The sequence below is a fragment of the Chrysemys picta genome, chromosome 9, assembly GCF_011386835.1.
Source record: "Chrysemys picta bellii isolate R12L10 chromosome 9, ASM1138683v2, whole genome shotgun sequence".
NCBI classification, from domain to species: Eukaryota; Metazoa; Chordata; order Testudines; family Emydidae; genus Chrysemys; species Chrysemys picta.
In genome coordinates, this window is record NC_088799.1 from 101,555,035 (window position 1) to 101,583,013 (window position 27,979).

General features: G+C 46.0%; 1 protein-coding gene across 26 annotated transcripts in view; it reads left to right on the plus strand.

Moving 5' to 3' along the window:
- Positions 1 to 27,671, plus strand: part of MBNL3 (muscleblind like splicing regulator 3) — a 112,119-nt gene extending 84,448 nt beyond the window's left edge. For 7 of the 26 annotated variants that reach the window (XM_065556757.1, XM_065556753.1, XM_065556756.1 and 4 more), the window contains 6 exons: positions 5,176 to 5,376; positions 7,194 to 7,430; positions 15,376 to 15,526; positions 21,399 to 21,493; positions 23,019 to 23,092; positions 26,314 to 27,671. In XM_065556757.1, coding sequence (XP_065412829.1) covers positions 5,176 to 5,376; positions 7,194 to 7,430; positions 15,376 to 15,526; positions 21,399 to 21,493; positions 23,019 to 23,075 — 741 coding nt within the window. In that variant the 3' untranslated portion in view covers positions 23,076 to 23,092; positions 26,314 to 27,671. Of the gene's footprint in view, positions 1 to 5,175; positions 5,377 to 7,193; positions 7,431 to 9,653; positions 9,708 to 15,375; positions 15,527 to 18,173; positions 18,210 to 21,398; positions 21,494 to 23,018; positions 23,093 to 26,313 lie in introns of all 26 variants that reach the window. The other 19 variants (XM_065556750.1, XM_065556748.1, XM_065556749.1 and 16 more) reach the window with 10 other exon arrangements.
- Positions 27,672 to 27,979: the final 308 nt, after the last annotated feature.

Consider the following 27,979-nt stretch of genomic DNA (forward strand, 5'->3'; position numbering starts at 1 on the left):
GGGCGCTGCCCCCTGCACTGTCTGCATGGCCCTTTATAGCCTGCTGCACGGCCGTACAGCTTAGAGGGAACTTACACAGTTGGGACTTCTCATAAGCTTTAAAACAATCTAAAGGGGGAAGCGTTTTCAGCCTGCTGTTTGGGAGCAGTGCTGAGTGGCTCCCGTTGACGTTAGGGAGAGTCTGAGCTCTGTCCTTGTGTGTATTACACTGAAACTTTACCTCTCCTGGGGTCTCAGAGCTACAGGTTCCCAGAAGCTCCCAGGCCGTACACTTAAGGGGCATGAGAGGATACAGCACACAGTTACATTGCCCCTAAACATTGCCAGCCCGTAGAAACGTCCTTGGGGCCAGATCCCGTTCCCCACACAAAGCAGACAGTGCCATTTCCCCGTCTGTAAAATGCGGGTAATGATGCTTGCCTCCGTTGCGAAGCGCTTTGAGATCGACTGATGAAAAGCACTAGATAAGAGCTTGGAATTATTAGTGATTGCTCACGTGAGCGAGGGGACCAGGATTAGGCTGTCATTGAGGGTCTCAAGGAACAGTTCAGTTGTGCTGAGCAGGAATTGACTGTCTACGAGGAGTTTGTTGCATTTATGTCGGGAAGGAATCTGGCCTGGGGAGCCTGCACAGATTTCCAGGAGGACAGAATTCGGCCAGCAGAGTCTTTGTTACTGGTAATGATTCAGGAGCCAGGCAATTAGGAAAGCCATCTTTTTACTTGCAAACCGCAATAAATCCAGACCCTCCCCAGGCCATTTAATGGTCTGCTTCGATGTAGGGCACAAATTAAACGAATTGGCAATATCAACGGCTGCTCGAGTCGTTTCTGTAGAACAGGCTCTTGGAAGGAGAGGCCAAGGACAGGATTTGTGCTGTAAGTCCAGACTGAGGTTCATTGGACAGGCTGCTGGAGAAGCTTGCGTGATGCTGGGCTGCAGTGTACGTGGCCAGGGCTAATGACATCAATTGCTCATTTTCATGAGCGGTAGCTGGCTGCCTGTGGCAGGGCAGGAGTGGGAACTTCCAGCCGTCCAAGTGAAGATGAATGGGAAGCTTCTGAGTTTCAGTCTGAGCCCTAGGGCAGGGTGGGGATTTTCAGTCAGCACCACTGGTGTGTGGAATTTAGACAAGCAGAAGCCATTGTTATGAAACCTTGAGGACTGTGCGGCTGATGCCCTCCTGAGAACTGGGTAAACCAATGTGCGTGTCACCTGCAGCAATTAAAAGACTCACACGTCCCATTGCACATGCCCGTGTGTGTGTGTACACACGTGTGTGCATGTATTTCTTCAATCCAGCCACGCTCTGCTGTGCTCAGGACCAGGAAGATGAGGGTTGGGCAGAGGTGATGTGACACCACCTTTGAGTTCCCTTAGTCCTGGAACACACTGGGGGATGGCAGGCACATGATGGAAAGACAGCGAGGTCAGCTCCACCCCCCTGGGAATGCTGAGTACTTTGGGGGAATCTCTGGGTAGCCGCGTAAGCCAGCTGCAAATTTGCCATTGGAGCAGTGCAAAGGGGCCATAATGGAGCAGAGAATCTGGCCCTATGTGTGGGAGAGTGAGAGAGAGAACATGAGTTGGGCAAAACTGGGGATGGTGTGTCTGAATCATTTTGCCTGGACGTTTCCCACTGCCTTTTTTTAGACATGTTGGACCCCTCAGTTTTGCTTTGCCATGCAATTCCAGGAGACGGCTGTTTTTCACGTTGAGAAGATGTAATCTTCACCATGCCCGAGGCCCCTTTGCTCAGAATGCACCCATATTTGTTTGGAAATCGGCTGCTTTCCACTAGAGAAGGGGCCTGGTTTAAGTGAAGGATCTGCAGGAAGTTGTGAGTTTTTCAGGGAACTGGGCCCATCTTCCGGTTCCTAAAGAAACCCAAAAGCCTTGGTGGAGCGGGTGTTTCATTGGGAATATTTCACCCTGCTCAGATATATTCCTTCCGGCTACTGCCATGTGTTCCAGTCCCCACTGCCTCCCCTCCCGAACCACGAGCACCTGCCCAGGGCTCCAGGCCCGCTGGCTTTCCCTGCCCTGCTCCATCCGGAAGCAGCAGGAGCATCCAGGAGGAACATCCTTCCTTCATCTCTGAACCATGGCCCCTGTGGGGCACACCCTTGGCTCAGCTGAGGCACAGAGCAGCCGTAGTCAGCTGTAAACTTGGCTTAAAGGCTCTCCTCAAGGGTTTACCCTGCCTGGGTGACGTAGAAGCTTCTCCGGTGCGCTCCCTCCTGGCCAGGACAGCCATTCGACTCCCAGGGGTCGTGAGCAGCCGGTGTAAAGTAGGTCAGCACCGCTTGTGCACACATGGGCGGGAAAGTTTGGGCCACAGTGGATGAGTGTGTCCATAAAACAAGGGCTGCGTCAGGTTCCAGCCCGATGCTGTTAGAACTGACCAGGTTATAAGTATCTTTAAAAAAGGATTAACAATGGAAACGCCAACAGACGTTTAACAGGCGCCACTGTAATTACTAGTGCTTCTAAAAAATAAAACCAGTCTGTGCGCTGCTGCCTTCCACTGACCTGCGACGTGGTTTTGGGAGCCACATATTTCAGGACCCTCAAAGAGTTTTTCTAACAACAGAAGATGTAGTGTGGCTGGGAGCCGGCAAGAATTGAAATAGGAAAGAAAGTGATTTATTAAAGAGCGGTGTGTTGAAATCGCTCGGTTGTAATATTTAAAATCTCCCATCCACTCTGATGGTCTTGAATCAGGCCCCAACGTGGTGTGGACCCAAGGGAGGAAACCTGGAAGCGTCTCTTGGAGAGAGAGGATTTTTTAGCTCTGCCAGATTGACAGTGTCTGCTTCACTGATTGAGCATCCTGTCTCGACTCATTCTGAGACACAGCGGGATGTATTTGGGAAATGGCCTTGCACACCTAACCCTACCATGGTCCTAGAGACAAGGAAGATGCTGCTGGCTGTCACCACAACTGTGCAAAAGTGGAGTCATTCTAGATCGCTGTTAAGTCAAGAACGTGGGATGTACTTGGGTTGACGTTACCTTGGGCAAAGGAGAGTAGATAATGTATTCCAATTCACAACAGTCAAGGTGTTTGCTAGTATGTGAAAGGGCTAGTGTGAGGGAACTGGCAAGAAACAAAATATACCCATGTGGGTTTTCTGAAATCTGCACCATCGAAAGAGAATTTTGGGTATAAAAAAGCAAACATAAACCTGGGTGCGTGTGTGTGTGTGTGCACACGACCTTATGTCTATGTATTTGTGTGCATGTGTCTGTGAATGAGCGTGTCCGTGCACGCATGTGTCCATGAGCGTGTGTTTGTGTGCACACATCTGTGTGCATGCGCTTGTGGTTTTCTTGCAATAGGCTTGTTTTTGTTGCTGAGCAGGGAGTCTAGCTGCCTGCAGTAGAATTGGAGATTTGCGAGTGTGTAAATAGGGTTTTGTCATAACCAAAATTTTACGTTGAAGGTGACTGATGTCATGGAGAAGGATAACGATGATGATTACGAGCCCCCATGCTCACCTCACGCTGGGCCTGATCCAAAACCCATTGAAATCGATTGATTCCCATTGCCTTCAACAGGCTTTACGTCGGGCCCACTGTGCATGCAGCTTCTTTCTGTATCAGTTGGCATTTTTCACAGATCAGGAGTGAGATTTGGCCTGACCGTTGTTTTGAAGCAGCACTAATTCACGTGTTCCTACTGCAGCTACATAGGCACTGAACTGCAGCTGTAGTGGAGAGATTCATTTGCAGTTGAGGGAAATCTGAAGGCTGCCACAGCTTGGTCTGGTATCGGTTATTGGGTTTAGTGTGTGGGTGCTGAGTGGCACCGGCGGCCTATGGTATACAGGAGCTCAGACTAGGTGATCAGGTGTTCCCTTCTGGCCTTAAATTCCATCACTTCTGTGACTTCGACATTCTCCAGAAGAAGCGTTGACTGCTAAGACAGCAATGGTGGACAGTCTTGTGTTCAGCACGGTAGCGTCTTCCTTCCCAAAGCACGTTACAAAGTACAAACTGACTACACACACACATCATCTCACCCATTCCTGGGAGTGTCACTTCTGGCCTGAAACATAGCAGTGGTTCCCCAATGCACAGCAATCGTTTAGGGTCCCGATCTGACAAAGCACTTAAGCATACAGAATTATAAAAGTGGAGGGCTGGACGGGAGCTCAAGGGATCTAGTCCAGTCCCCAGCCCCTCGCTTAATGTTAAACACATCAAAAGTCCCATTGAGTTCAGTGGGACTAGTCACATGCTTAAAGTTAAGCACCTGCTTAAGTGCTTTGCTAGATCTGGGCCAAAAGAGAGTGAAAATTCTCTTATCCAACTGACATTGCTGGGGGAGTTGCCAAGATGGAAACTGGCCAGGACACTTGGATAACAACTCAGCTGCTCTTACCAAACTGCCATGGGATCTTTAATGATCACGTGTGGTCCAGACTCAAGAGCTTTTATGTCTTATCCAGAACATGACACCTCTAGTATCCCAGTACCTCCTAATGCCATCCCGGGGCACTGGTTTAGTTTTGGCCCAGAGAGAAGAGTACCACCTACCAAGTCACCTGGGTGTTCTTTGGTCATTTCTCTTCCAAATACTGAACCTACCTGATCTTGCCGACTCTTGGGAGATCTGACAAGATCATGGCACAAGGTGACTTAGCTGTAGGGTTAGTGAGCCTCACATAATGGTCTTCTCATTCAGACAGGTCCAATACAATGCCAGATATATGTGCCAATAATAGCTGCAGTGTGAGGGGCATAGATGTTGGTAATTATATGGATCCCAACCTTGCGGGATGCTTAGCATATTATAGGAGGGGGCCCATCGTGGGGTCAGGTAAAGGAGAAATTCATTTGGGAGAAACTGGTTGGGAGTGAGATGACTGGTTAATTTGCGCCTGCTCTGATTACTGGCCTGCATTCTTAATTGTGTCGTTAAACTATAAAGATCATCGATACTCTTTGTTCTTCCAAATGAAGAAGTCTTTTGTTTAGAATGTGTCACGTACATATGAGTCAATAGAAACAAATGGATCACAAGTAAATGACAGTAAATTAATAGACTGAAAAGCAAAGCATTTTGATGTTGCTAACCACGCTGTCTATCAGGTTATAAACATCTTTGACCGCCCTAATCCATGACCGAGCATTGTGGTAACATATTTCTTTCCTTTTTCTTACATGCAGACTACGTTTCCTGTGACTCCATCACTTGCAACTAGTCCCACCATGGCTTTTAGTCCCTACCTAAGTCATGTTTCTCCTGGGATGGGCTTGGTTCCTGCAGAACTTTTACCAAATACGCCTGTCTTGGTTTCCGGGAATCCTACTGTTACAGTACCGGGAGGCTCTGTTGCTCAGAAACTGATGCGTACAGATAAACTGGAGGTATGTGGACTGTAAAACACAATATTATGGTAGGGGATTTAAGGGGCACATTGGCCCAAATTCTGCTCCCCATTGCATCAGTGTAAATCCAGAACAGCATTGTGGCCTTCAATGCACAGGTGTCAGTCAAGGCAGAATCTGACCCGCTTTTTTTTTGCAAGGCAAGCTATTTTGAGACCCTTGCTCTGAGTTAAGAAGTTTTTAAGTTGTTGGTGCTACTACACCCTGCAACAGGTTGTTCATTGTGGGCCCGAGCTGAAGTCACTGGAGGCTTGTAAGTTTGATCTCTCCCTTGATTTCAATGCACTTTGGGGGCAGGCCCTACCTTTTTCTGTTAGGTCACAATTCGATAAAATCAGTTTCTGTGAGTGTTACACTTGCCAGGCTTAGGCGAGGTCACCCATTCGCATCTAAGGCAGAACTTTCCTTAGCGACGAGTTAGGTTAGACGTGCTTCGAATAAGAATCTGGACAGGAGGTGACAGCCTCTTCCCTCTTTTCAAGTTGGGCCTGATCCAGTTCTTGTTGAAGTCGATGCAAAGACTCTGAGTTCCAGGGAAGTTGGATCAGGCCCTATGCGAATGGCACTTGCTGAGGTCACAGTGTTAGTTTTGTTTCCCTTCAGACTTAGTGTCACTCTTCTAGGGAAGCCAGGTTGGGCGGGGAGGAGGTTGGTGGTCGTAGAGTTTAAGTATAATATTGAATAAACATTTTGAGCATAAAGGCGTCTTTTCCAATAAGACCACTCACCTCAGTGTAGTCAGTGTTTATTTAGGGGGCACCACAGGGAGTGTTAATACTGTATGTATATTGAAAACCTAAAGAAGGGTTGAGTTTAGACAGGAAGTACATTTTAGGAACGAAGGGCTGATGGCCCAAATTCCAAGGGAGCCACAAAGATTGGTGTAAATTATCTCTCAGGATGTCAGTGTAAAAAAAGTCACTCAGATCCTTCAGCTGTCACCCTTCTTTGTCGTCCACCTTTATGCCCTCTGGGGGATTGCTTTTCCTGCTACAGTCCTTCTGACCCGTCCCTAAGCATATAACTGAGTGTAACTGACACCACTAGCATCAGGGCATCTGAATTTTGACCCAATATATCAGCTAGCGATTTTTCTAAATTCCCCAGATCAAGGAAACCTTGAAGATCCATTTTACAGAAATGTGGCTCTGTGCCTTTGACGTTTTGTTATTCATAATATATAAGGAACGGCTTGTCCTTCACTAAGATGGCAATTCCGGCTGTGCCTTCAGAGCACGTTACTGGGTTTTAACTCATTGTCATCAGACACATTGTCATGTAACTGGTGTGTCAGAGTTTTTCTGGGGGAAATTAATCAGCCCATTTTAGGCAGGACTTGTTGCAAATGTTAGTAGCTTACTCTTTGTACATTAAATGTATTGCTTGAGAGAATGATTTTCTGCTGAATATTTTTAAACCCAGATCTCAGTAAGGCAAAAATGGCAGCAATATTAAAATATAATGTAGCTTAAAGGTAGGGGTAAAATACTAGCCCCTGGACGTTAATGCCAAAACTCCCATTGACTTCAGTGGGGCCAAGATTTGCCCTGGGAAGTGTAAATTCTGCACGTGTCCTGTTCCACACTTTCTGTTACCATTGTTAATATTGTAGATAGCCCGATCATGATTCTGCACCCGGACTGGTGGGGAATAGCACTGTCAAGGGTTGAAGAGTGTGGAATCAGAACCACAGCTCTCCTGAGTGTAATGCAACCCACTCGACTGCCATCCCTGGTTGAACGTGCTGAGAGAAGGCTGACTCAATGTCGTGCTCAACTAGGTGACTTTCTTTTCAGGTTTGCCGAGAGTTTCAGCGTGGAAATTGCACTCGTGGTGAGAATGATTGCCGTTACGCTCACCCCATAGATATTGCAATGATAGACACAAACGAAAACACTGTTACAGTTTGCATGGATTACATCAAAGGCCGATGCTCTAGGGAGAAATGCAAGTACTTTCATCCCCCTGCACACCTGCAAGCCAAAATCAAGGCAGCTCAACACCAGGTGAACCAGACAGCTGCAACTGCAATGGTAAGGGCACGACCTGCCGTATCAAACCTTAGAGCCAGTATGAAACGATTTTATATATGCAGGAAGTAGAAAAGTGATGCTAAGTATTGGAAAAGTTTAAGTGATGAGCTGAGAGTGTGTCCATCTCTCCATCCCTTCATTGTAATCAGTGTAACATGATGCATCGTATCTCATTGTTTGGGGACGTGATGGCAAAAGCACATGGTCTTCCGACATGACGTTATGGAGTGAAATGCATCAAATGTTAATACGACGTCACTAACAATGAACACAAACTTTTCCCTGTGCAAGCCTTGGCTACCATTTTAGTCTGAATAGTGTGCAAAGCAAATTTGATTACAGACTGAATGGGTAATATACATGCCCCATTCAAGTCAATGGCAAAACTGTTGACTTCAGTGGAGCCAGAATTTCACCTGCTGATTCTAGAAAATGAAGCAGCATTGTGCTGTTACTAAGGTTCAGTCCTGTGAGGCGATGATTCCCCCCAGTCAAAGGGAGATTGAAGATGCTCTGTAGCTAGGAGGAGGCGCTCAGCACCAGGCAGAATCAAGCCCTGAGTGCATTTTAATTGGAGTCTTTGCATCCCAAAGGAGCATAGTGATAAATAAAGGTCTAAAAACAAGCCAAGGGAGCTTTAGTACTCATGGGCCAGGGGGTGAATGGATGCAGCTCTGTTCACTTCAGTGGAGTTGCATCCATTTACACAGCTGAGGGTATGGTACCATAAGTACATTTCAAACGGGAACAAAGCCCAGTTGCAGAGGTGAAGTAGTGTGTCTGGAGGAGGAGTTATTGCTATTGTACATTCTTGTATGGATAATTAATATTGAAAAAGGGGTTCTTACTTCTTTTGCTGATTTAGAAATGCTAATGAATTAAGACTAATTGGCTTTTATGGAGCAACTTTCCCCGCAGATAGCAAGAGAGGGTACTTTCCATTCATGATGAAACATAATGCAAAAACTGGAAGCAATTATCCTTCAGGCACTAAGCAATATTACATTTGTGCCCTGGATTATATAAATAAAACAGCTGTCCTCTAGTAGAATCCATGGAAGGATGTATATGAGGAAACAATTTCTATTACAGTATTTATCTGCCCTACACAGTTTATTTGTAAAAAGGGAAGGGGAGTAGCAATTCTTCATTATTATTTTTGTTGTTGAAAGAACAGCTCTACTTCACTCGGAGAAATGTAAACTCGTGTGTGGTTTTTTTTTTGTTTTTGTTTTTTTTTACAAAATGAAGCTTTACTTTTTACTAGTTTCCTAGGACACTTATACTAAATTAAAGCCAATGCATGTTTTATTCATGCTGCCGGCTCCTGTCATAAAAGTAATTAACCCTATTTGTATGCCATTAACTAGTACCTTTACAATATTTATTGATTGCTTGTTGCAGCACACTTACTACCAAAACAGTTTCCATTATTCATTCACTTTTGGAGGTTTGATGCATTTCTTGTATCTGGTGAGGATAATAATTTAAAAAAGAAAAGAATGGCTTCTGAGCTTTCATCAAGAATCTCATAAGCATCTGAACCAGCCCCTGTCAAGTAGATTTTGGATCCATTCATCTCCTAAAAGCTCAGGAAGATCATCTGAAGGGCCCATCCCGCAGGCACTTAATGCACAAGTAACTTTACTCACTTGGGGCCTGATCCAATTCCACTGAAGTCAGTGGGATTCGGATCAGGCCGTTGGGCCCCAATTCAGAAAAGCACTTAAGCATGTGCCGGAGCACCCTTCCTGAGCAGGCACGCCTTCCTTGCCCCCTCCCGTGTGCTGTGTCGGTGCAGATTCAAGCTCTGAGTCTGGCATGCCAAGCCATATCATTGACTAAAGCATGAAAAACATGGTTAAAAAAACCCCAGCTCCACCAGCTAATTCTCAAGTAGCTATAGGCTGATACGTTGTGAGCCGCAGTGAAATTAGTTTAGGTCAAATGCTTTCTGTGATCTGTGAGGGGATTGCTTTGTCCTTAAAGATTGCCAAGAGGAAAAAGCTGACTAATAGTTAGTCCGATTAACTGTAGCGAACTCCCCATGTTGTGCATGCCTAGTCTTTTTAATATATTGTATAATGCATTCATTTTTTTTTCTCTTCACCTATCCACAACGTTGCTCTCCTTTTGACGCACCTTTGCTTGCTGTTTTTTGTTGTTGTGCTTGAACCCCCCTTTGGCCCATTGCCATCATGTGCTCGCTGCCTGCTAATTAAGACTCAGCCAGCTGTCAGATCACTGAAGCGACCCCTCGAGGCAACCTTTGACCTGGTACTTGGACCTTTCACCTTCTTGCTTTGCATGTGACCATCTTAGACTGCATGAATACCTTTTCATTGGTTACTTTGTGTTGCGCCTTGAGGAGACTGCCCATCCTGCGCTGAAATGTTACAACGTTCTTTCAGACCCGACAGTCCATGCCAAAACGGGGCATTTCTCTGTGTAGGCCTTTGGAAACGATTCATGATCCGGGCTTTTCTTCAGGAAACCCAGATGCATTTCTGGAGCCATTTAATTATCACGCTGTTTTTAATCAGCCTGTTTTCAAACACCAGCATCTGTGGCATTGTGAAACACGGGGCATAGTAGGATGTCTTTCACACTTCAGTTCTGAAAGGCATTGAATGTGTCAGAGAACCCTGGGAATACAATATAGATAGGCTTAGCAGAATTCTGTCATTTTGTGTTTGATCATTTCGAGGGATAATACTGATGTTATTTTTAAGCATTTTTTTTTCAATGTTTATCAATTTAAATTTGGACAGTTACACAAAATTATAGGTTTTAAATTTTTTAAAAATTTTTATTGATTTAAATGTTCGCAGTTGCAGGAAATTATGGGGGGCAGTTTCAGACAATAGGAAGGTCAGACAGTAATTATTTAATGACAGTGGACGCTGAGATTCAAAAAAGTTAGTTTTAGAACTGCTAAAACACAAATTGCTAACATCACGCCACGATTACAAGTAAATAGCCTTAAATCAAACCCTCATATGTTCTCAAGCAGCATTTTTCCTACTTTGCTCATCTGCAAATTTCAATTGTTCTCAATGGAAATATTTTTTTCATCCGTGTGTGTGTGTTTACGGTGAAATCACCTCTTACCAACAATTACTGATTAAAAATCCAATCCTTCCAAGTCTAGACATGGAGACACCATTCAAGCCACTCTTGTCACGTGTCCAGCAGCCTTATCATTAGAAACCCCAACACTGAGGGCTTTATTTAAGCATTGCCAGTTGTTTCAGGCTGAGGTTTTTGTGCTGTACATGGGCTTACGACAGGATGTTAATTTTTATTAGTGATTTTTTTGAATCTATTCAGTCCTGTTGAGATTTTCCAAAAACTTGGGATTTCCATCCACCCCCTTTGAGATACTGTTTTACCCACTTCTTCCCCAAAGCTCGGCAGGCAGTGACCATGACAGCCTAGAAAAAGCAACCACTTCTCTGGGGGAGGAGTGGAAATGTTTACCACTGAAGGACGCGGGAAACTCACCGGTCACTGCTATTTTTTGCTAGTAATTATAATCCTTAAAGGGACGCACTGAAGAGGACAGGGCCCAGATTTAGGACCTGCTCCAAAGCCCATTGACATCCTTGGGAAGGCTCCCACCGATTTCCGTGGGAGTTGGTTCTGGTCAGTGGCTGAGCAGCTAATCTAGAGGTTGGGAGAATAACACATTTATTTAAACCCTCCATTGGGTGAATGTTATACAACAGAGGTGTAATTTTTAGGACAAGGACCCTTGAAGACTTCATATTTTTGTTTAAATGGACAATAGAATTCCCTGTCAGAACCTTGAATAACACGCACAATGGCTACCTAGGAAATCGTGTTAGGGCACCAGCTTCCATTCACTGCCATCGGAGTTAGAGCACATAAAAAGGAAACAGCAAAGGCCTGTTGCTGGCTCTTGCTGTAGTTGATTTGTGCCAGTCAGCTGGCACAAAGCCAGCATGGCTGGCTACCTGAGAACTCGCTCCGTGGAAGTCCTGCCTTCCCAAGAACCACCACTCCCAGTACTGGAGACATGGCAGGTGGAAAAGAACTCACCTGGGCTCTCCCCTCTCCATCCTCAGAAGCAGAACGTGAACAGACTAAAGCAGTGGTCTTCAACCTTTTTTCATTTGCAGACCCCTAAAACCTTTTGAATGGAGGTGTGGCCCCCATTGGAAATCTTACACGGGTTAAAAACCACTGGACTGGAGGATCTAGGGTCAGATTTTTAAAGGTATTTGGGTTCCTAAAGGATAGGATGCAGATAGGGCGCCTTTGTGGATCTGGGCTCTAGGCGCTTTTGAGAATTCCACTCGGCACCTATCTCCATCTCCCGGCACCTAAATATCTTTACAGATCTGGCCTCTAGCCCAAAATGCTTAAGTAACTTTAATAATCTTCCTACCATGGAATATCTGAATGTTTGCTGCCTGCAGCCACACTGCTGTCCTCAGAACAGCCTGGAGTTTGGAACATTTGGTGTTGGATCCTGCACCAAAAAACTAATTTCCTAGGGTAGTGTATAAAAATCATCTGACAAAGATTGTGCTCAGGGTGCTTCTGCTATTTATGGAGTGCCCTCCTCAGTCCCTTTGAAATTATTAATGATTATTTGTGTTACCATATCACGAAGAACTCCAGTCATGGCCAGGAGCAAACACTGAACAAAAAGACAATCCCTGCCCCAAGGAGATTACTGTGGAAGTAAAACTTTGAGTGGCTAGTAAACGTCCTGCATGAACAGCATAAGTAAGAGGGGAAATTATTAACCAACACGTTGGCCAATTCTGAATCGCGTTCGGATACAGCCAGGTGGGCAGCATCCCATTTTTATCTGCTGTCACTCAGCCATTCAGACATAAAGGGTTCTTTTCACGCTGCTTTGAGGAATGGCTCTCTTTGCCATACCCGTATTCACGCATGAACGCAGGGATGACTAGCATGCAAATGCAGGTCAGCGCCAATCGGGCCAGGTAGCAGAAACGATCCCACGTTGTTTAGGTGACCAGTCACAGAGCACAAATCACACAAAATTGACATCCCTGCCTGAGCAAGGTCGCGCTCACCGTCCACAGGCGGCGCATGAGCCCCCTGCTGCCCAGTGTGGGTGCTGCAGGGAGCGCCTTGGCTGATTCAGCAGGGCGGGCTGTTCCCTCTGGAATCAGTGCATGGTGGCGTGGGAAATGTGCCCTCCCCATGAGCTGCTGAACCCCAGGCCCTGACCGTTTGAGGCCATTAAAGATCTCGTCCCACTTCTCACAAGACTGTCTTGTTTGCCCCAATGTCCTGGCCGGATTCCAGCTCTGCCTGTCCACACACACCCTGCCTTTTCAGTTGGATACGGTATTGCTCTTTACTTTTGTCCCTAAACGAATCTATGTGACACTCGTGTGTTGCTGTGTGCTGTTAAAATAGTGTTTCGCTCCAGTGGTGGGTAAAAGGATCCCTCTGGATCAGGCCAAATCATGGGCCCAGTGGCTTCAACAGCACAGAGAACACAGGAGCTTTGTAGACTGCCTGGAGTAGCAACACACATCCTGACAGGAGGACGTATCCCACCCAAATCCTCTACCTTTTCCCAATCTCTGCCCTGCCTGGTAGTGTGTACAGCAGTCAGGCTCATCAGGGAAGTGTCTTCAGGGCCTCTTCCCAGTAAACTGACAACCACCCTGGGAGAGCCATCATGGGACTGAACAGCCCAAAGGCCATCGCCTGGCTGACAGCTCTGAAATGGAAGCAGAGACGGGCACCCAGATGCCACCTCTAACATCGGAACTCTGGGCAGTTCCAGTGTGATACCGCATGTGCCCTTGTTGTTCAGTAGGGCAGTGAGTCTAAGGTTCTCTGCCGGGCACATGGCAAGCTGCTTCACTGTAATTGGTGACCTCCTGTCTGGGTTTTTTGGGAAATACCTGAAAAAGAAGGTTTTCCTTTTGGGCATGATTCATATATGAGCCTACCTGGGCCAGATCTTCAGTCGGTGTGAATCAGCATAGCTTCTTTCAAGTAAGTGGAGCTACTTCTGTTTACACCAGCTGAGGGCCTGGACTCGAGAATGGAGGAACAGCATATACATACATGTGCTATTATGTAGGATGGCCATATATATAGTCTTCAGGGAGGAAGTCTCTTTATCCCATAATTATCAGTGAAATATGAAATTTTCAGGCTCTGCACCTCTATAAATGATGCCTCTTTGATAGGCCTGTAAATGTGGATTTAAGTGCTTACCTTTCAGTACTCACATTTGAAAACTGTAACCCACTTACGCTTGCTGTCTCTAAAACTGACCAGCTAAGTCTAGAGAGATACTCGTCCAAATTCTGCTCTCGGATGCACGCACACTTCAGTGGGAGTGGTGTGCTTATCTGAGAGCAGTTTTTGCAAGCAGAATTGCTTCTGGTAAATTGATTGCACTAAAACGAAAACCATAACAAAAATAACCCTGGAAACATGGGCATAAGGCAGTCATTTTGCCTGGAAGTAACTGGTTTGACATTTCTCAGATGCGCAGTCTCCTATAGCCGTTTAAAACTTAAGTGAAACCTGTTTCTGTACAGCGACAAACAGTTGGAAGTTTTAGTGGATAGAGTCTACTGTATATTTCCGTTCATGCCATTTATCAGCTGCTTTCCTCGTGTGGTTTCTGACAAGTGCTCTGCGTGTAGCCTTAACCCCTTGTTAGCTAAAGCTCTTTGTGCTTCCGAACCTTGGCTTGCATTCATTTGAGGAAATAGGAGTGATTGAAACAGATAATCCTATTTGCCAGCCATCGCTTTGCTACATTCCATCAGCCAGGCAAAAACTACCTGATCCTGTAGGGCTTCCACTTGCCTGAATTCTCAATGAAGTCAAGGGGAACTTACATGCAGAAGGATTGTAGGAGTACCGGAAAGGCAGCCTTTCCTATCACAATGTGGGGGGGAAATGAAATTCTCTCCCTTGCTACAATGAACAGCTGTAAATCGTTAGCAATGTTCCTTGTTTCCTAAGAACTTGGCTTACAGCTGTGTTGAGCAGACACACTTTATGAAGGATGAGTAACTTACCAAGAAAAGCTCCTGCGCTAGGTTAAAGCGTTCTCCCAAGTCGGATCATGAAACAGGTTTGACTGAGTGGAGGTGCTGTAATGTGATCGAACAAAAGGAGAAGATTTGCTGCTTAGGAAGACAAACCCCAACCTTGTCACTTGACATGTTCCATATAACCTGACAGCAAGAAATACCTATATTCTAAAGAACATAAAACCATAAAGGGCTGATTCTGGTGTCACTTACGCTACTGTAGATCAGGAGTAACTGCTGAAGTCCAGGTGTAAAGCTGTTGTAAGTGAAAGGAGAATCAGGCCCAATATTAAGTATTGTTCATCATCTCTAGTCAGAGTAGAAACCCAGGCGTATAACTGGCAGCTGCTACCACTGTGCCACCCTAATACAAATATAAGCGACGTGTCAATATGCTCTCACACACAGGCAGATATTTAAACAAACAACATTAGCAGAGGCAAGCATCTCATTTTTTCTGTTGCATTGTCGCTTATGCTAATCTTCTCATTTAAAATTGCTGTCTACTATGTTTCTCTTAGTTGATAGTTTTAAAATACTTGTTGCCTGCAACTGCTTTTTGTTGTGTCCTGCCCAAATGACTTCCTTCTTTTTTCTGTGTGCATAAATCAGTCCGATTGAAAAGCTTCCTTAGCATTCCTAGCGCTCTTATTTTTGGACCCTTTCTTCTTGTCTTTACTAACTGCTTACCTAGTAAACCTGTGACTTTACCTACTACTTTACCGTAATTAGCTGCTCTTCTGTTTCTTGTCTTGCTAAGTTGATACAGTTGCAGGAGATTTGCAGGCCAGGCTCCATAATATTTATTGCATGCTTTGTCTAATTTTGTTTTCCCTTTTTTTGCTACTTGTCTTTAACGAATCCCTCATCCACAGGCCCTGCCGCCTGGTGCACTTCAACCTTTACCAAAGAGGCCAGCACTTGAAAAAAACAATGGTGCCACCACAGTCTTTAACCCAAGCGTTTTCCACTACCAACAGGCTCTAGCTAACATGCAGTTGCAACAGCCTACATTTATCCCTACAGGTAAGTTCTCTTGTCACTTTTCCCATTGTTTTTTCTGATACAAGAAGTGTTCTCCTAAAGATTGAGTTAATGAGTCAATGTGTAATAGACCGTAGCAGAATGTATACAAAACAGAAGTGTGTGGTGTTTCTTTTACAAAAGCCACAGAATGTTAATGTTTGTTGTTTGACTTTTTTCTTTCACCTACTACAATTCAGAGCTTCATGCTTTTCAAGGTACCTTCTTGGTCATTCTTTTTGTAATCAAACGAGGACGAATGGCCACATGTTTCTCTAATTCATACTTCTTGTTGCTCTTCTTTATTGTTCAGTTGGTGAATCCCAAACTGTTTCCTGGACTCCTGGGTAGCACTATTAGGTTACTTTAACATATTTTGTATCCCTCTCTAGAAAAATAGTGTGTCCCTTTTAAAACTGAAGGTATCTATCTAATCCACCCAATCTTTGTGATTACAGCTCAGTGACTCTAAACATTCTAGCTGCCCCAATGTTTAAAGAGGAAATGGCTCATTTTAATACATGTAAATTACATAAATCCTTTCTTAAAGGCATATGTTTCCCTCTTGCCAATTTTTTGGCCTAAGCTTTTTAAAAGCAGTTTAACTCCCAAGCTTTTATTCTGTCTTTAAAGTCTCCAGATAAAACGGAAAGATGCAGTTCAGTTATTCATATATAAATAAAGTTATTGACTGGAGTAGTGGGGTATAAGACTGCCAACTAGCCAGTTAAGTTATTATTCACGGCTGATTTGGGAACATTCTCGATTTTAATATTATTTTCCTTGCCAAAGCATCATAGAATTTGCAGCTAGTTTTTTTTAACATTGAATGCCTCATTCACCTGCCCAATGATATTTATAGAAATACACAAAAACACCCCTCTGACAGCACCTTTTAAATTAATCCATCGTGGGCCTGTGCCTGTCCCAGATGAAGTTGGTGGTAAAACTCCTCAGAGCCAGAGATGGCCCAGTTTGGGAGAGCAATAGGAGATCAGATCTGCCTGCCACAGGAAGTTTCTGCTGTCAAACTAGACGATCACACCTGGATTCCTGAAACCTAAACCCTTTTTCATGCATGTTCTGGATTTTGGCTAATAAAGGAAAGAGGCTGAAACTTTTGGCAAAGAGAAGATGGAATATTCACACATTAAATACAAAATAATCAGATTTCAGGAATGGATAAGATTTGTTCTTCCAATTTAGTAGCTTTTCATGTTGACAGACAGAGACCAAGTAGAAAGCATCACTAATTGTACTCTGCAAAGTACTATTTGCAGTGTTGGGCTGACCTCACAGCAACTCCTTCAGATGCCAAAAGACGTATTCCTTCCGCTGGGGTATATGGTTTGTCTGGTCCATGAGGTGCCTCTTATCAGACAGCACTGAGAATTTCTTAACATCAGCCTGGCTCCATGTCTCAGCTTCCTGAGACACGGTGACCACAATCTACATAGCGAGGTGTATTAGTGGCGCTTGCAGCAAAGCTGTTGTTATTGTGCTAACTCTTATGGCCATATCATGCCTTTCACCCATGCAGGCTCAACTCCCATTAATGACAATTGAGTCACACATGCGCCTGATGCACAGTAGGGCTATTTCCTGGCACCTGCTAGTATCTGGAGGCTTTAGCATTGGTCTGACCAGACCAAATCATCAACCAGAGAACAAGTGTGTTTGGGGTTTTTAAAGCAAATGCAGATAATCCAGTAAATGCAGATTTCTTTGATGATCCAAAGAATTGAAGAGTCCACCTTAGCCATCAAAATAGTCCCACCCCACACTGCTGCACTATATGTTGGTTTTCCATAGGGCTGCAGCCTCTCACCCCATCATATGAACATCCATCATCACTGCAACCCTGCAATTTGGCCTCTGCTTTTATGCACTCAGCTCCATTCAGACATAACCAGTCTCTGGGTTGGAGGGTGACAGCCAGGCAGACTGTGCCAGCATGAGGCTGGGCGAAATGTTTGCTTCCATTAGTTTTTCCTGTGTCAGTTACACAGTGGTCAGGTGCACAGTTGATCATTTGGGGCGCTGCACGAGGGAAGCCTGCATAGGTCTGACATAGCACCACTGTTAGAGCTGTGTCAAGACCAGACAAACTGCCTCTTTCAGCTTAATAGAGACTTTAAACCAACAACACCTGCTTGCAGAGTAACCTCTTTGCCTGTCCTGCTGGCTTGCCCATCTTACAACAGACAAAGACTTCAGAAGGTTCAATTCTTGCAAGTGAAACACTATTGCCTCTAACATGATCAGTTTGTATATTTGCAAAGTGATGTGTTAATTGTGCTAAAATATCCATTCTCCCTCCCCCCCCCCCCAAGAAACTGACATGCTTGATATTAAATAATCCAGACTGTCCCCAACTCTCATGGTGCAACTCATCACTTAATTCCGAGAGGGGGAGGGGAAATACGTTCTCTACCCAAGAATCCAGGAATGATTTTGGTTTGCTGTGATCTTAAAACGGAGTTTAATATATCTATGTATCAATATGCCGAATCTGTTTTTGCATGTGCTTTAATACTGAATGCCGCAAAGAGAACACCTGCTTTGAGTTAAAGTTATTTCTAACACTAACGCTTCACTAATGAAATATCCCTTTTGTTCATCTTTCCACGCTTCACTGCATGGTGTGCAGGGTCAGTACTGTGCATGACACCCACTGCAAGCGTTGGTAGGTTTCTCTACATAAACTTCTCAACTTTCCCTAACCTGAAAGAGACAGCGAGTTACTGTGCGTCCGTGAGAACGTGGGTGGCTGAGTGGTGTGATTGACTATCCGGTCGTCTTGATGGCTCAGATGGTTGTATCCCTTTAATTTCTGTGCAACGCGGTAATTCATGTGACTAACAAAAGGATCTGCTTTACGCACAAGTATCTTTGTGGCCTGAATCTGGCCATGCAGAGAAAGGAAATGGCCGTGGGACGATTTTTGTGGTTCGACTATCAGGCATCCAGCACCTTGTGGGTTGGATTTGAGTCACGCCTCTGAGAATGTTTAATCTTCCTTAACACTGATTTTTTGAAAAAGTAATATTGTTCTAATCAGCGATGCCCTTAGGCCCAGCCCCTCAGCTGCCGGAAGCTTGCATGGCTCTGTAAGTCAGCCGAGCTGTACTGCTTTGCGCCAGCTGGAGATCTGCCTCTTAAATATGCTGCTGAGGAAATGGCCTGTGTGCTGTGCAGACCCCCAAACCCATGTCAGAATAGCACTGACCCTGTGACTGAACCCCCCCACCCGAGAAGGAAATGCCAAGGAGGACGTGCTGTCAATGCTGGAACCCAGTTGTTCAGGTTCAGGATGTGGTGACCCAGATACCCAGGGGAATTGTGCCCGGTTCATACTAAGAATCAGACATTGTTGTGCAAACTGTAAGAGGAGGCTGCTCACTCACCCTCCCGCCTGCCGTAGCTGGATGTAGCAGGTAGGTTAAGGACGGACTTTGGGCCTTCACTCTGGGATGGAGCCAGGCCAGTAACAATCCAGTGCTCTCAGACCATACCATTGGGGGGGGTGGAGCAGTTCTAAAACCAACGCAGACTCTCCCAGGAGCACAGGTCGGCAGGGGCGGGAGGGATCTGAAAGCCTATTAGCAGAAATGAGTTAGGAGCTATTGCTTTCCTACCCAGTAGGCCATAACACTCCGTGGTGGCCGTGACTTTCCGAGCCCTGGATACCTGCAGGTTGCCAGACTGTGGAGCCAGGCGCTGGTTCCAGCATTGACTAGCTTCCAGAAGAGTTGGGCAACCAGATCCCGTGGATGTGGTGGGCTCTGCTGCGTCGTGTGCTGTTCCAGGCTGAGGCGAGAGCGGTGCAGGGAGAACGCAGACACACACCCGGCACAAAGGCCTGGTGGAATGCCCATTTCCTGGGCGCTGGGCCCGATCCTCCTCTCTCTCAGGAGTGACTGACTTCAGTGCACTTACCGCCTACTCAGGCTGCGCTGAGAGCAGCATCAGGCCCTGTAACTCGCCCTGGCTCTGGGGAATGAAGTTGGGAGCCTGCTAACTGGGAAGAAAGCATATGAGACCTTGCCCTAAAAGAGGGTGTTCTCCTTGGTTCACAGCTCTTCCAGTCAGCAGGCTACAGGAAGTGATCAAAGGCCCAGCTTCGGAGTGTGCCCCCCCCCCCCCCCCCGTGCCCTAATGCACACTTCCAGTTACTGGGTGCGGGGTCCTTTACCCTCCACCCCACCCCACCCCGATGCCAGGTGCGGGCCCTGCCCCATCCACCAGTCACTGGGTGCAGGACCCCCCCCGTCCCTCCCACCTGCCCCCCCCTTCCCAGTCACTGGGTGCGGGCCCTCCCTGATCCCCGTCCCCCGTTTGCCAGGTGAAGGGCCCTCCTCGTTCCCCATCCCCCCAGTCACTGGGTGGAGCACCCCCCCAATCCCTAACCCGCACCATTAGACCCCAAGACTGTTTATATAACTGCAGCTAGGGCAGAGGACCGATCTAAAGCTCTTCCAGCATCTCCCCCAGAGCTGTGCAGGGAGCCTGTGACACTGTTAGGGTCTGACAGAAAATCACATACACAACCATGGTCTGTATCTGTGTAAGCAGGGCTGCTGGCAGCTAGCAATCCACAGCAGACGCTGGGATCAGGACCAACTGGTGCACACCATTATCAGTGCCTGCCGGCAAGCTCTTAACGGAAATCCCCTTTGCTGATTTAAATGTATACTAAACTCACTTGAATACCCCCAAGCCAACGTAGGGCCAGTTGGAACGGGTCTCTCCTCCCCATCAGTTGCTTGTCTAACTCTCGCTGATGCTAATGGGGCTCTGGCGTGAGAAGCCAGGGTTGAGCAGATCTTCATGCTCATCGCACACGTTTGCGAGGGCAGTCGGAGCTCGTAAAGTCCCCACCAGTTCCTCAGGAAGCAGCCGTCTCCCTTCCTCTCTAAAGTGCTGTCCATTGGAATGCAATCTGCATGTGTGAGCAGTGCTTCCTCTAACTGCTGCGTGATGGAAAAGCAGAGCTTTCTGAGTCTGACAGAAAGATTACAGATCTCTACTGTGTGTCATGGTTGTCTATAGAATTACTGTCGATCTGTCATTTCGGGGGCTGTTCCTGTTGAGGTGGATTGTAAACATTTGGAATTATTTTTTTTCCCTCCTCACCCCAAGAGGGAATTTTGCCAAATCCTCTAGAATTGTATAGAAAGAAACATGGTGACTCTGTACGTACGGCACTCAGGTGGCCAGTCCCTCATTCCCAGTGCCATCCGCTCTGTTCTGTCCCCGGGGGAGGGCCCTGTTGTAGAGCGGGGAGGGAAGACCTTTAAAAGGACGTTGCAGCGGCTAGCCATGTTACCCAGTGGGATCGTAGCTGTAATATGTGCCATGATGACAAGGTCTTGTTGGAAAATTTGCTGTGAAGTGCACCATGTACTTTTAATTCATAATTGGGGGCAAACTTTCAAAGCCGGCTGGGACGGGTGCCCTCGCCAAAATGCACCCACAAAAAGAACTTGCATTCACTGCGTGTCTGACCACCCACATGCACGCAGTGACATGAGTGTTTTGCTAGCACACCCCATCCCATCCTCCTTTGGAAACTTGGCCCTTGGAGTCTAATACATCATTGTTCTGCTTATAAGTGTACTAAGTGTTGAGAATGTTTTAGTTTTTTCCTTAATTATAATTGGCTTTTCCCCTTTTCTCTTTTTTATTTTTTTTTTCCAACGCTGTCTTGCTTTGCACTGTGATTGCATGCTGCGTCCCGGTGTATCCTTCATGACGATGTCACATGGCTTGTTGCTGTGATACCTGCCACGCCCCCAAAATCCACCACATGTTGCCATGGTTACATAAATGCTCCACCCTCCCGTATGTCGCTTCCATGGTTCCCTACTGAAAGTGCCCATGATGCACGGTGCTACGCCCACCACTGTGTCTGCAGCAACAACACCTGCCACCAGCGTCCCCTTCGCTGCAACAGCTACAGCCAATCAGGTTTGGCCCTTTAAATAGCTTTCTTTCACATGTTCGGAAGTAGATGACTCCGAGGGCCCGATCCTAGAAGGTGCTGAGCACCGTCTGCGAGGCACTGAGCCCCTCTAAGTCCCTTTGCCTCCTTGAGGGGTGGAGGGCGTTCGGAACCGCCGACGAGGCGCTCTGCCCTGCACAGGATCGGGCCCTTCGAAAGGCAGCATGTATACTTTTGGGATTGGTCGGGGGCACTGGCTCATTGGGCTGGGTGGCTCTGAAGGAACTGTGGTGATAGCCCAGGGATGGGCGAGCCTTGGAAGGGCCAGAGTTCAAATGTCGGTTGGAGAAGCATCCATAACCCTGGAAGCTTCTCTGAAGCGTCCCCACATTCTCCAGACCTTCGGAGCCATGTAAAACTCACAAAGAAAAGAGGCTTTCTCATACGATTGACGGCACTCCTGCTTTCTGTCCTCACCAGAAATACCACACTGACCAGGCTCTCCTGTGGTATTTTGGCTGCCCTGGGCTGGCTCGGGAGTGGAAGTGGAAAAAAAACAAGTTTGGGTTCTAAAATAACAACATGGATGAAGGTTCAAGTGTATTAAAGCAGAAGTAGTCACCCATCCCTACAGTATTTCCATTGTATGTATAGTATGTACTGTTTTGCCAGTGCCATTAATATAAAGGATTTCATGCATGTTTGCCTAGCCGTCATGATCTGCAAAACATTGCTCTGAAGGTATTAAACCGAGATGGCTGCTTCTGCACCCGTCCTGAACTGTATACGCAAAATCTTAGGAATGATTCTTTACATCCAATAAACCACCACATCTCCCGATTAGGCCAGGGTAGAGTTTGGAACAGTAGGTTTTTTTCAATTATAATGTTTGCAGTTTTATTTAGTTCATCACCGTGCTCCGGTTCAGAGCCACTCAAAGAAAAAGCAGGTATCCCCTTATTCTACAGGGCACTGCTACTGCTACGATACCGTGATAATTACCGAGGGCAAATCCTGTAGGTCTTCACCAGGCTTCACTCAGACACACAGCTTTGGGGAGTGTAATGGGAATTTTGCCTGAATAAGGACTGAGCTCAGAATTGGCCTGTTGCAAGTGCTTGCCTGTCTACACTAGCTAGAACTATTTTGTTTCTCTGGTTTTTGCTAGTTTTAGTTCTAATAATAATTAGACAGCCACAAGAAGAAAACACAAATTCCTATGCAGTGTTCGTAAATGGCTGTGTCTCTTTATAAGTGATACCTAAACCTTCCCAACTGCAGTTTACAGAGCATTTTGCTGCCTCACAGTCTGTGGAGTTGGTCTCCCAAGTTCAATCACCATGTACTGCACTGGGCATTAATAATGACATAACTAGGTAGTTATTTATGCCTGGTAAAATAGATAAATGCTGGGATCAATTCATGTTCTATAAGATACTGCTTGAATAGTGGTTATATGTATTGATTAGTCTTAAACGAGCACTGAAGAATGAATGGAGAGATAGAATGATCTCAAGAAAATGTATTAATGTGACATCTCTTTTACTGTAGATATCCCAGTTATCAGTAGATGAACTGAGTAGCAGCATGTTTGTTTCACAGATGTAGAAGTTACCGATAGAACAGTAAGTTTCTTTTCACTGTTATATTTACAGTTGGGTTTTTTTATATAAGGGTATTGAATCCTCTAAAAGTGCCACTTCACCCTACTCCTTCAGTTCTCTGCATGCAGAACTTGCAGTCAACAGGAATTCCACACCCAAGTCCAGGGCTTATGATAAACAACAGTTTTTGTACCGTCTAAAATGTCTGCTTTAAAATGTACCGAACCCCTCCTGATGTGACCGTTTCATGTACTGGACAGTTCCAAACTACTTAGCCAATTCCCCAGTGTAACTCATTCTTATGAAGCATGTGCTACTGAGGATAAATAATATTTTGACAGCGAGAGTCAGCTAAAAAGTCTAAGCTGTGTTTTGCACTTAGTAGCAGATTTACTCAACTTGAGGAACTAGGACCAGATAGGTCAGGGGTGGGCAAACTTTTTGGGCGGAGGGCCACATCTGGGTGGGGAAATTGTATGCAGGGGTTGGGGTGCACAGGGGTGTGGGGTGATCGAGGGGGCTCAGGGAAGGGGGTTGGGGTGCAGGAGGGGTGCTGGGTGTATGGGGGGCTCAGGGAAGGGGTGCAGGAGGGGCGCGGCACGGGGTTCAGGGCAGGGGGTTGGGATGCAGGAGGGGTGTGAGGTGCAGGCAGGGGGCTTAGGGCAGGAAGTTGGGGGGAGGGGTTCAGGCTCTGGCCCCGTGCCGCTCCAGGAAGCACTGCGGCCCTTGGGGGAGCGGGGGCAGAGGGCTCCGCGTGCGCTGCCCTTGCTGTGCCTCCAGGTACCCCCCCCGAAGCTCCCATTGGCTGCAGTTCCCCGTTCCTGGCCAATCGGAGCTGTTGGGGGTGGTGCCTGGAAGCAAGGGCAACGCACGGAGCCCTCTGAGCCCCTGCCTGGGGACCGCAGGGACGTGGAGCCGGCCACTTCCGAGAGCAGCGCAGGGTCCACGGCGCCACGGGGGGCAATCCCGCGGGCCAGATCCAAAGCCCTGAGGGGCCGGGGCCAGCCCGCGGGCCGTAGTTTGCCCACCCCTGAGATAGCTGGGTCAATCAACATAGCTTCAGTAGTTTCATTGTTATATGGATTCACATCAGCTGAGAACTTGTCACCTAATGTTCTTCCTTCGGAGATTCTTGTTCACTATGATAATTGGCTCAAAGACTGCAAACAATCTCCTTCTTCCACAACCTTGCACAGCCTGGTGCGTTCATAGTCTGCTGTTGCTCTCTGAGTGAGAATAGTAGAGTATGTTGCCCCTTTTTGGATTTGTTTGATATAAATTCACAGTGGGATCAGTGTTATTTTCAATTTCTTGTTATTTGCATGGGTAGGCTATTATTTACATAGGGATTTCACTGCGTTTTTACCACTGAGAAACTAAAGGAAAGAAAGGGGTGTTCACTGAATGTGATGATGGAAGCCATTTTATTTGCACAAATATGTGGGCCAGCTTTTCCCCAGGACAAAAATGAAAGGGAACGACTTGCATTTAAGCTCTGGAAATGGATTTGGAAGGCAGTTGTCAATTATTTCAGATATAATTGCACATGGTTCTGTCCCTGATTTCTACCAAGTTAAGTAAACTATACTGTATGTGGAGAGAGTGTTCATCATGTCTGTCATCCCTGCCAGCATCTGCCTGAATGCCGAGATAGCCTTGGTAATGACAATTTTCTGCTTTATGTTGTGCATCGCTTTTCAGAAACACCAGACTAACTTGACACCTTACGTGTTAAATCATTTCTCGAACACGTGCGAAGTAGTGTGTTCCGCCCAATAGCAGGTTATTGGCTTGAAAGAGAAAACCTGAGCTCATTCTTGATCTCTTTGCAATACTTCTGAGCCTTTATTGCAGTGTACTTTTTTCCCCTTTTGACTTATTTTTTTGGAGTTCTTAGACTTATGCTATCAGTAATTGAGAACCGTTTCCTAAGAGGTGAGGGAAAACAGTATGATTCAAGTTTTTTCATGATAGGGGGCCCAGGTACTTGCTGTTCAAACAGTGACCGAGTCTGTGACATTCCCAGGACATGGGAAGTCTCCTGCTTGAAACATTTAGGTTCCTCATTTCAAAAGCAGCCTCTGAAACTCTATGAAGTTTTTCACGTCGAAAGCCTGTGTGGACAAAGAGTGAGACACCTAACCACACTTGCACGCCCAGGTAGAGGCCTCGCTCCTGGAAAGCACTTACGCACATTCTTATTCCATCCCTATTCAGCAAAGCATTTCCGTGCTTGTCCTTGCAGTCCCCCCGCAGCTGGGGAAAGCAAATGGGCTTTGCAGTCTGCCCTGGAGGTCGGTGAACAAGGATTGTTTCCTCAGATGTGTCCCCAGGATAAAGGACTGCCCCATGAACTCTCCTTTCGGTTTCTGGGATGTCACCCCGGGCGTAGGCAGATAGGCGCCGAGCCAGCATGTGCATAAATGTAAGCACTTGAAGTGAGGCACATGCTTGACTGCTTTGCTGGGTCAGAGTCTAAATCAGCATTTTCCAAGCTGCAAAATGATTCTCCAGAGCTGGGCCCTGCATGGGGTGTCATCGCCATGGAAGGAGGGTAAACAACATAGCAGTGGATTTGAAGGTAGCTCGGTTCCCCAGACACCTGAAGTACCCCCAGAGGCTTCCCCAGCCAGAGGCAAAGACATTGTCAAAGCTGGCTAACCCAGCTGCAACATTAGCTGTTGTGCCCCCGACTTTAAGGGTGGGAATTCCAGAAGCACATAAAGGAGATCAGGTATGGTCTGAGTGCAGGGCTTCTGGGTTCTGCTCTTGTCTCTGACCCTGACTCCTTCTATGTCACTTGTAGCCTGATTTCCAGAGGTGCTGAGCCTCTCCCGTTCCCATTAAAGCCGATGGGAAGTACAGGTGCCCAGCACTTCTGCAAGCCAGGCTGTTATGCTCTCTGCTCCCACTTCCTCATCTCTGAAATCAGACTAATACTCCCCCGCCTTCCCATTTCACGGGGGTATTCTGTAGATTAGTGTCAGCCTTTGCGATGCGCTCTTAGGATGGAAAGCTCTAAGTACAGATTAAGGAGGCTACCAAGTGTGGTGTTAGCAATTTCACCCTAAATCAGAAAATTAAGTGAGTAAAACATTGCATCTCTCCAGCACGCAGACAGAAAGTCCTTGTGTGCTGCAGTAAGGGTGTCTACAGATCCCGTTAGAAAATGTAAAAACAAGATGAGCATGATTTTTGATTTCCCATTTCTCACTGTTTATTCTCCCCCCTTCCCCCTCCAGCAGACTATGTTGAAATTCTGAAGAGTAAAATTACGGAGTTCCAGGACTTCTCGGTGGGAAGCTGCACATGGCCTTTCTGTATATATTCCCTCCTCCCTCATTTCTTCCTCGACCACCTCTACAGTAAGCCTGTTGCAGCCTACATGTTAACCAAAAACTGATCAATGGGAATGTCAAAAAAAAAAAAAAAAAAAAAAAAAAAAAAGCACTATAGAAACAATTAACAAACAGCGCTCTGTTATATGAGATATACAAGTAGACAATTATAATAGACTTTTATAACACATTACTTTAACACACGTAATCATTTTATGACTACCATCATAAGTGCATCTGCACAGTGGACTGTTGGTTTACTGTATACTATCGATGGATAAATGTTTGTCTTGTTTTTAAAGTGTTATCTTACTGTTTTGTTTACATCATAGTCTATGGATTTGTTTTAAAGTGTACATCATTATCAAGTATACTCAATACCATTTTTTTCATTATTGTTATGTCTTAAGTTTTCATATACTGTAGTTTTCTGGGTTGGGGGGGGATATTTTTGTTTTGGGGTTTTGGTTTTTTTTACTAAAAATGTTACAGTGGGAAACAGGAATTATGTGCTTGAAAAACACGACACAAGAATGTTCTGTCCTTTTCTATAGTGTGGTTGTTTTCATCAGCTTACATTGCTTGTTTTAAATGGCTCCTTTTAAGATCTGGAATTTGCCTTCAAGGAGAGTCTCAGATTTATGTGTTATGAAGGGACAGCAGGCCTATTAGCCCAGTTCACGGGTTTTACTAAGTGAGTTGAGTCTGGCTTCCTGAAAAGAGAAACTTTGCTACGTAATAAACAAAAAACATACTCAGTAAAAAGTTAGATATCAGCTGAAGGGGGAGATTTATTCAGAAAGCATCAGAAAACAAGGAATGACTCAAGTTTTGCTGTCCATTGTAGTGCCATTCTTAGCTCCAAATGGCACACCGTTTTTCTTGCTATTTAAGTAGTGCCATTAAAAAAAACCTCCCACAAAACAGATGAGTAAGTGATGAGACAGATTCAGAGGGGTAAAGGATACCCCTCCCCAATCCCCTGAGGAAACGTAGCTGTAGTCCCCTTGAAACCCAGAGACGTAGACCTGGAATGGGTAATTTTGATTTAAAATTATGAAAATACCCCCACACACACACACACACACACTCTGCCTAGGGAAGATGGTGCCACCCAGTTGCCCTTGTCTCCATTAAGTGTGCAGCAGAATTCATTGGGAAATTTGGTGGGGGCATTTCCTGACATTTCATCAGCCTACCCCCGTAATGTACTTCACCTTTAAGTCAGAGACATTCCCCAAGAGCAAAAACAAATAAACAAAGAACAAGCAACAAAGACAACGACCCTTGAGTTTACCAGGTCTAGATGGTTTTCAGAGATTTAACTCCTTGGATCAGTGGATGCATTTTGGCATCTTTTGTTTGATCAGGAGCGATGAGTAAACTGAAGGATGACCAACCCCCCACGCCCTGCCCAGCACACACTGCCATTCTGTCCAGCTGCTGACTACGTTCACCAGAAAACAAATCTTGGCTTGGCTAAAGCAGGGATGCCGCTGCCACGTTCATCCCCAGCATAAGTCCACTGACATCAGTGGAGTTATGCCAGAGATGTATTTGGCCTATAAGT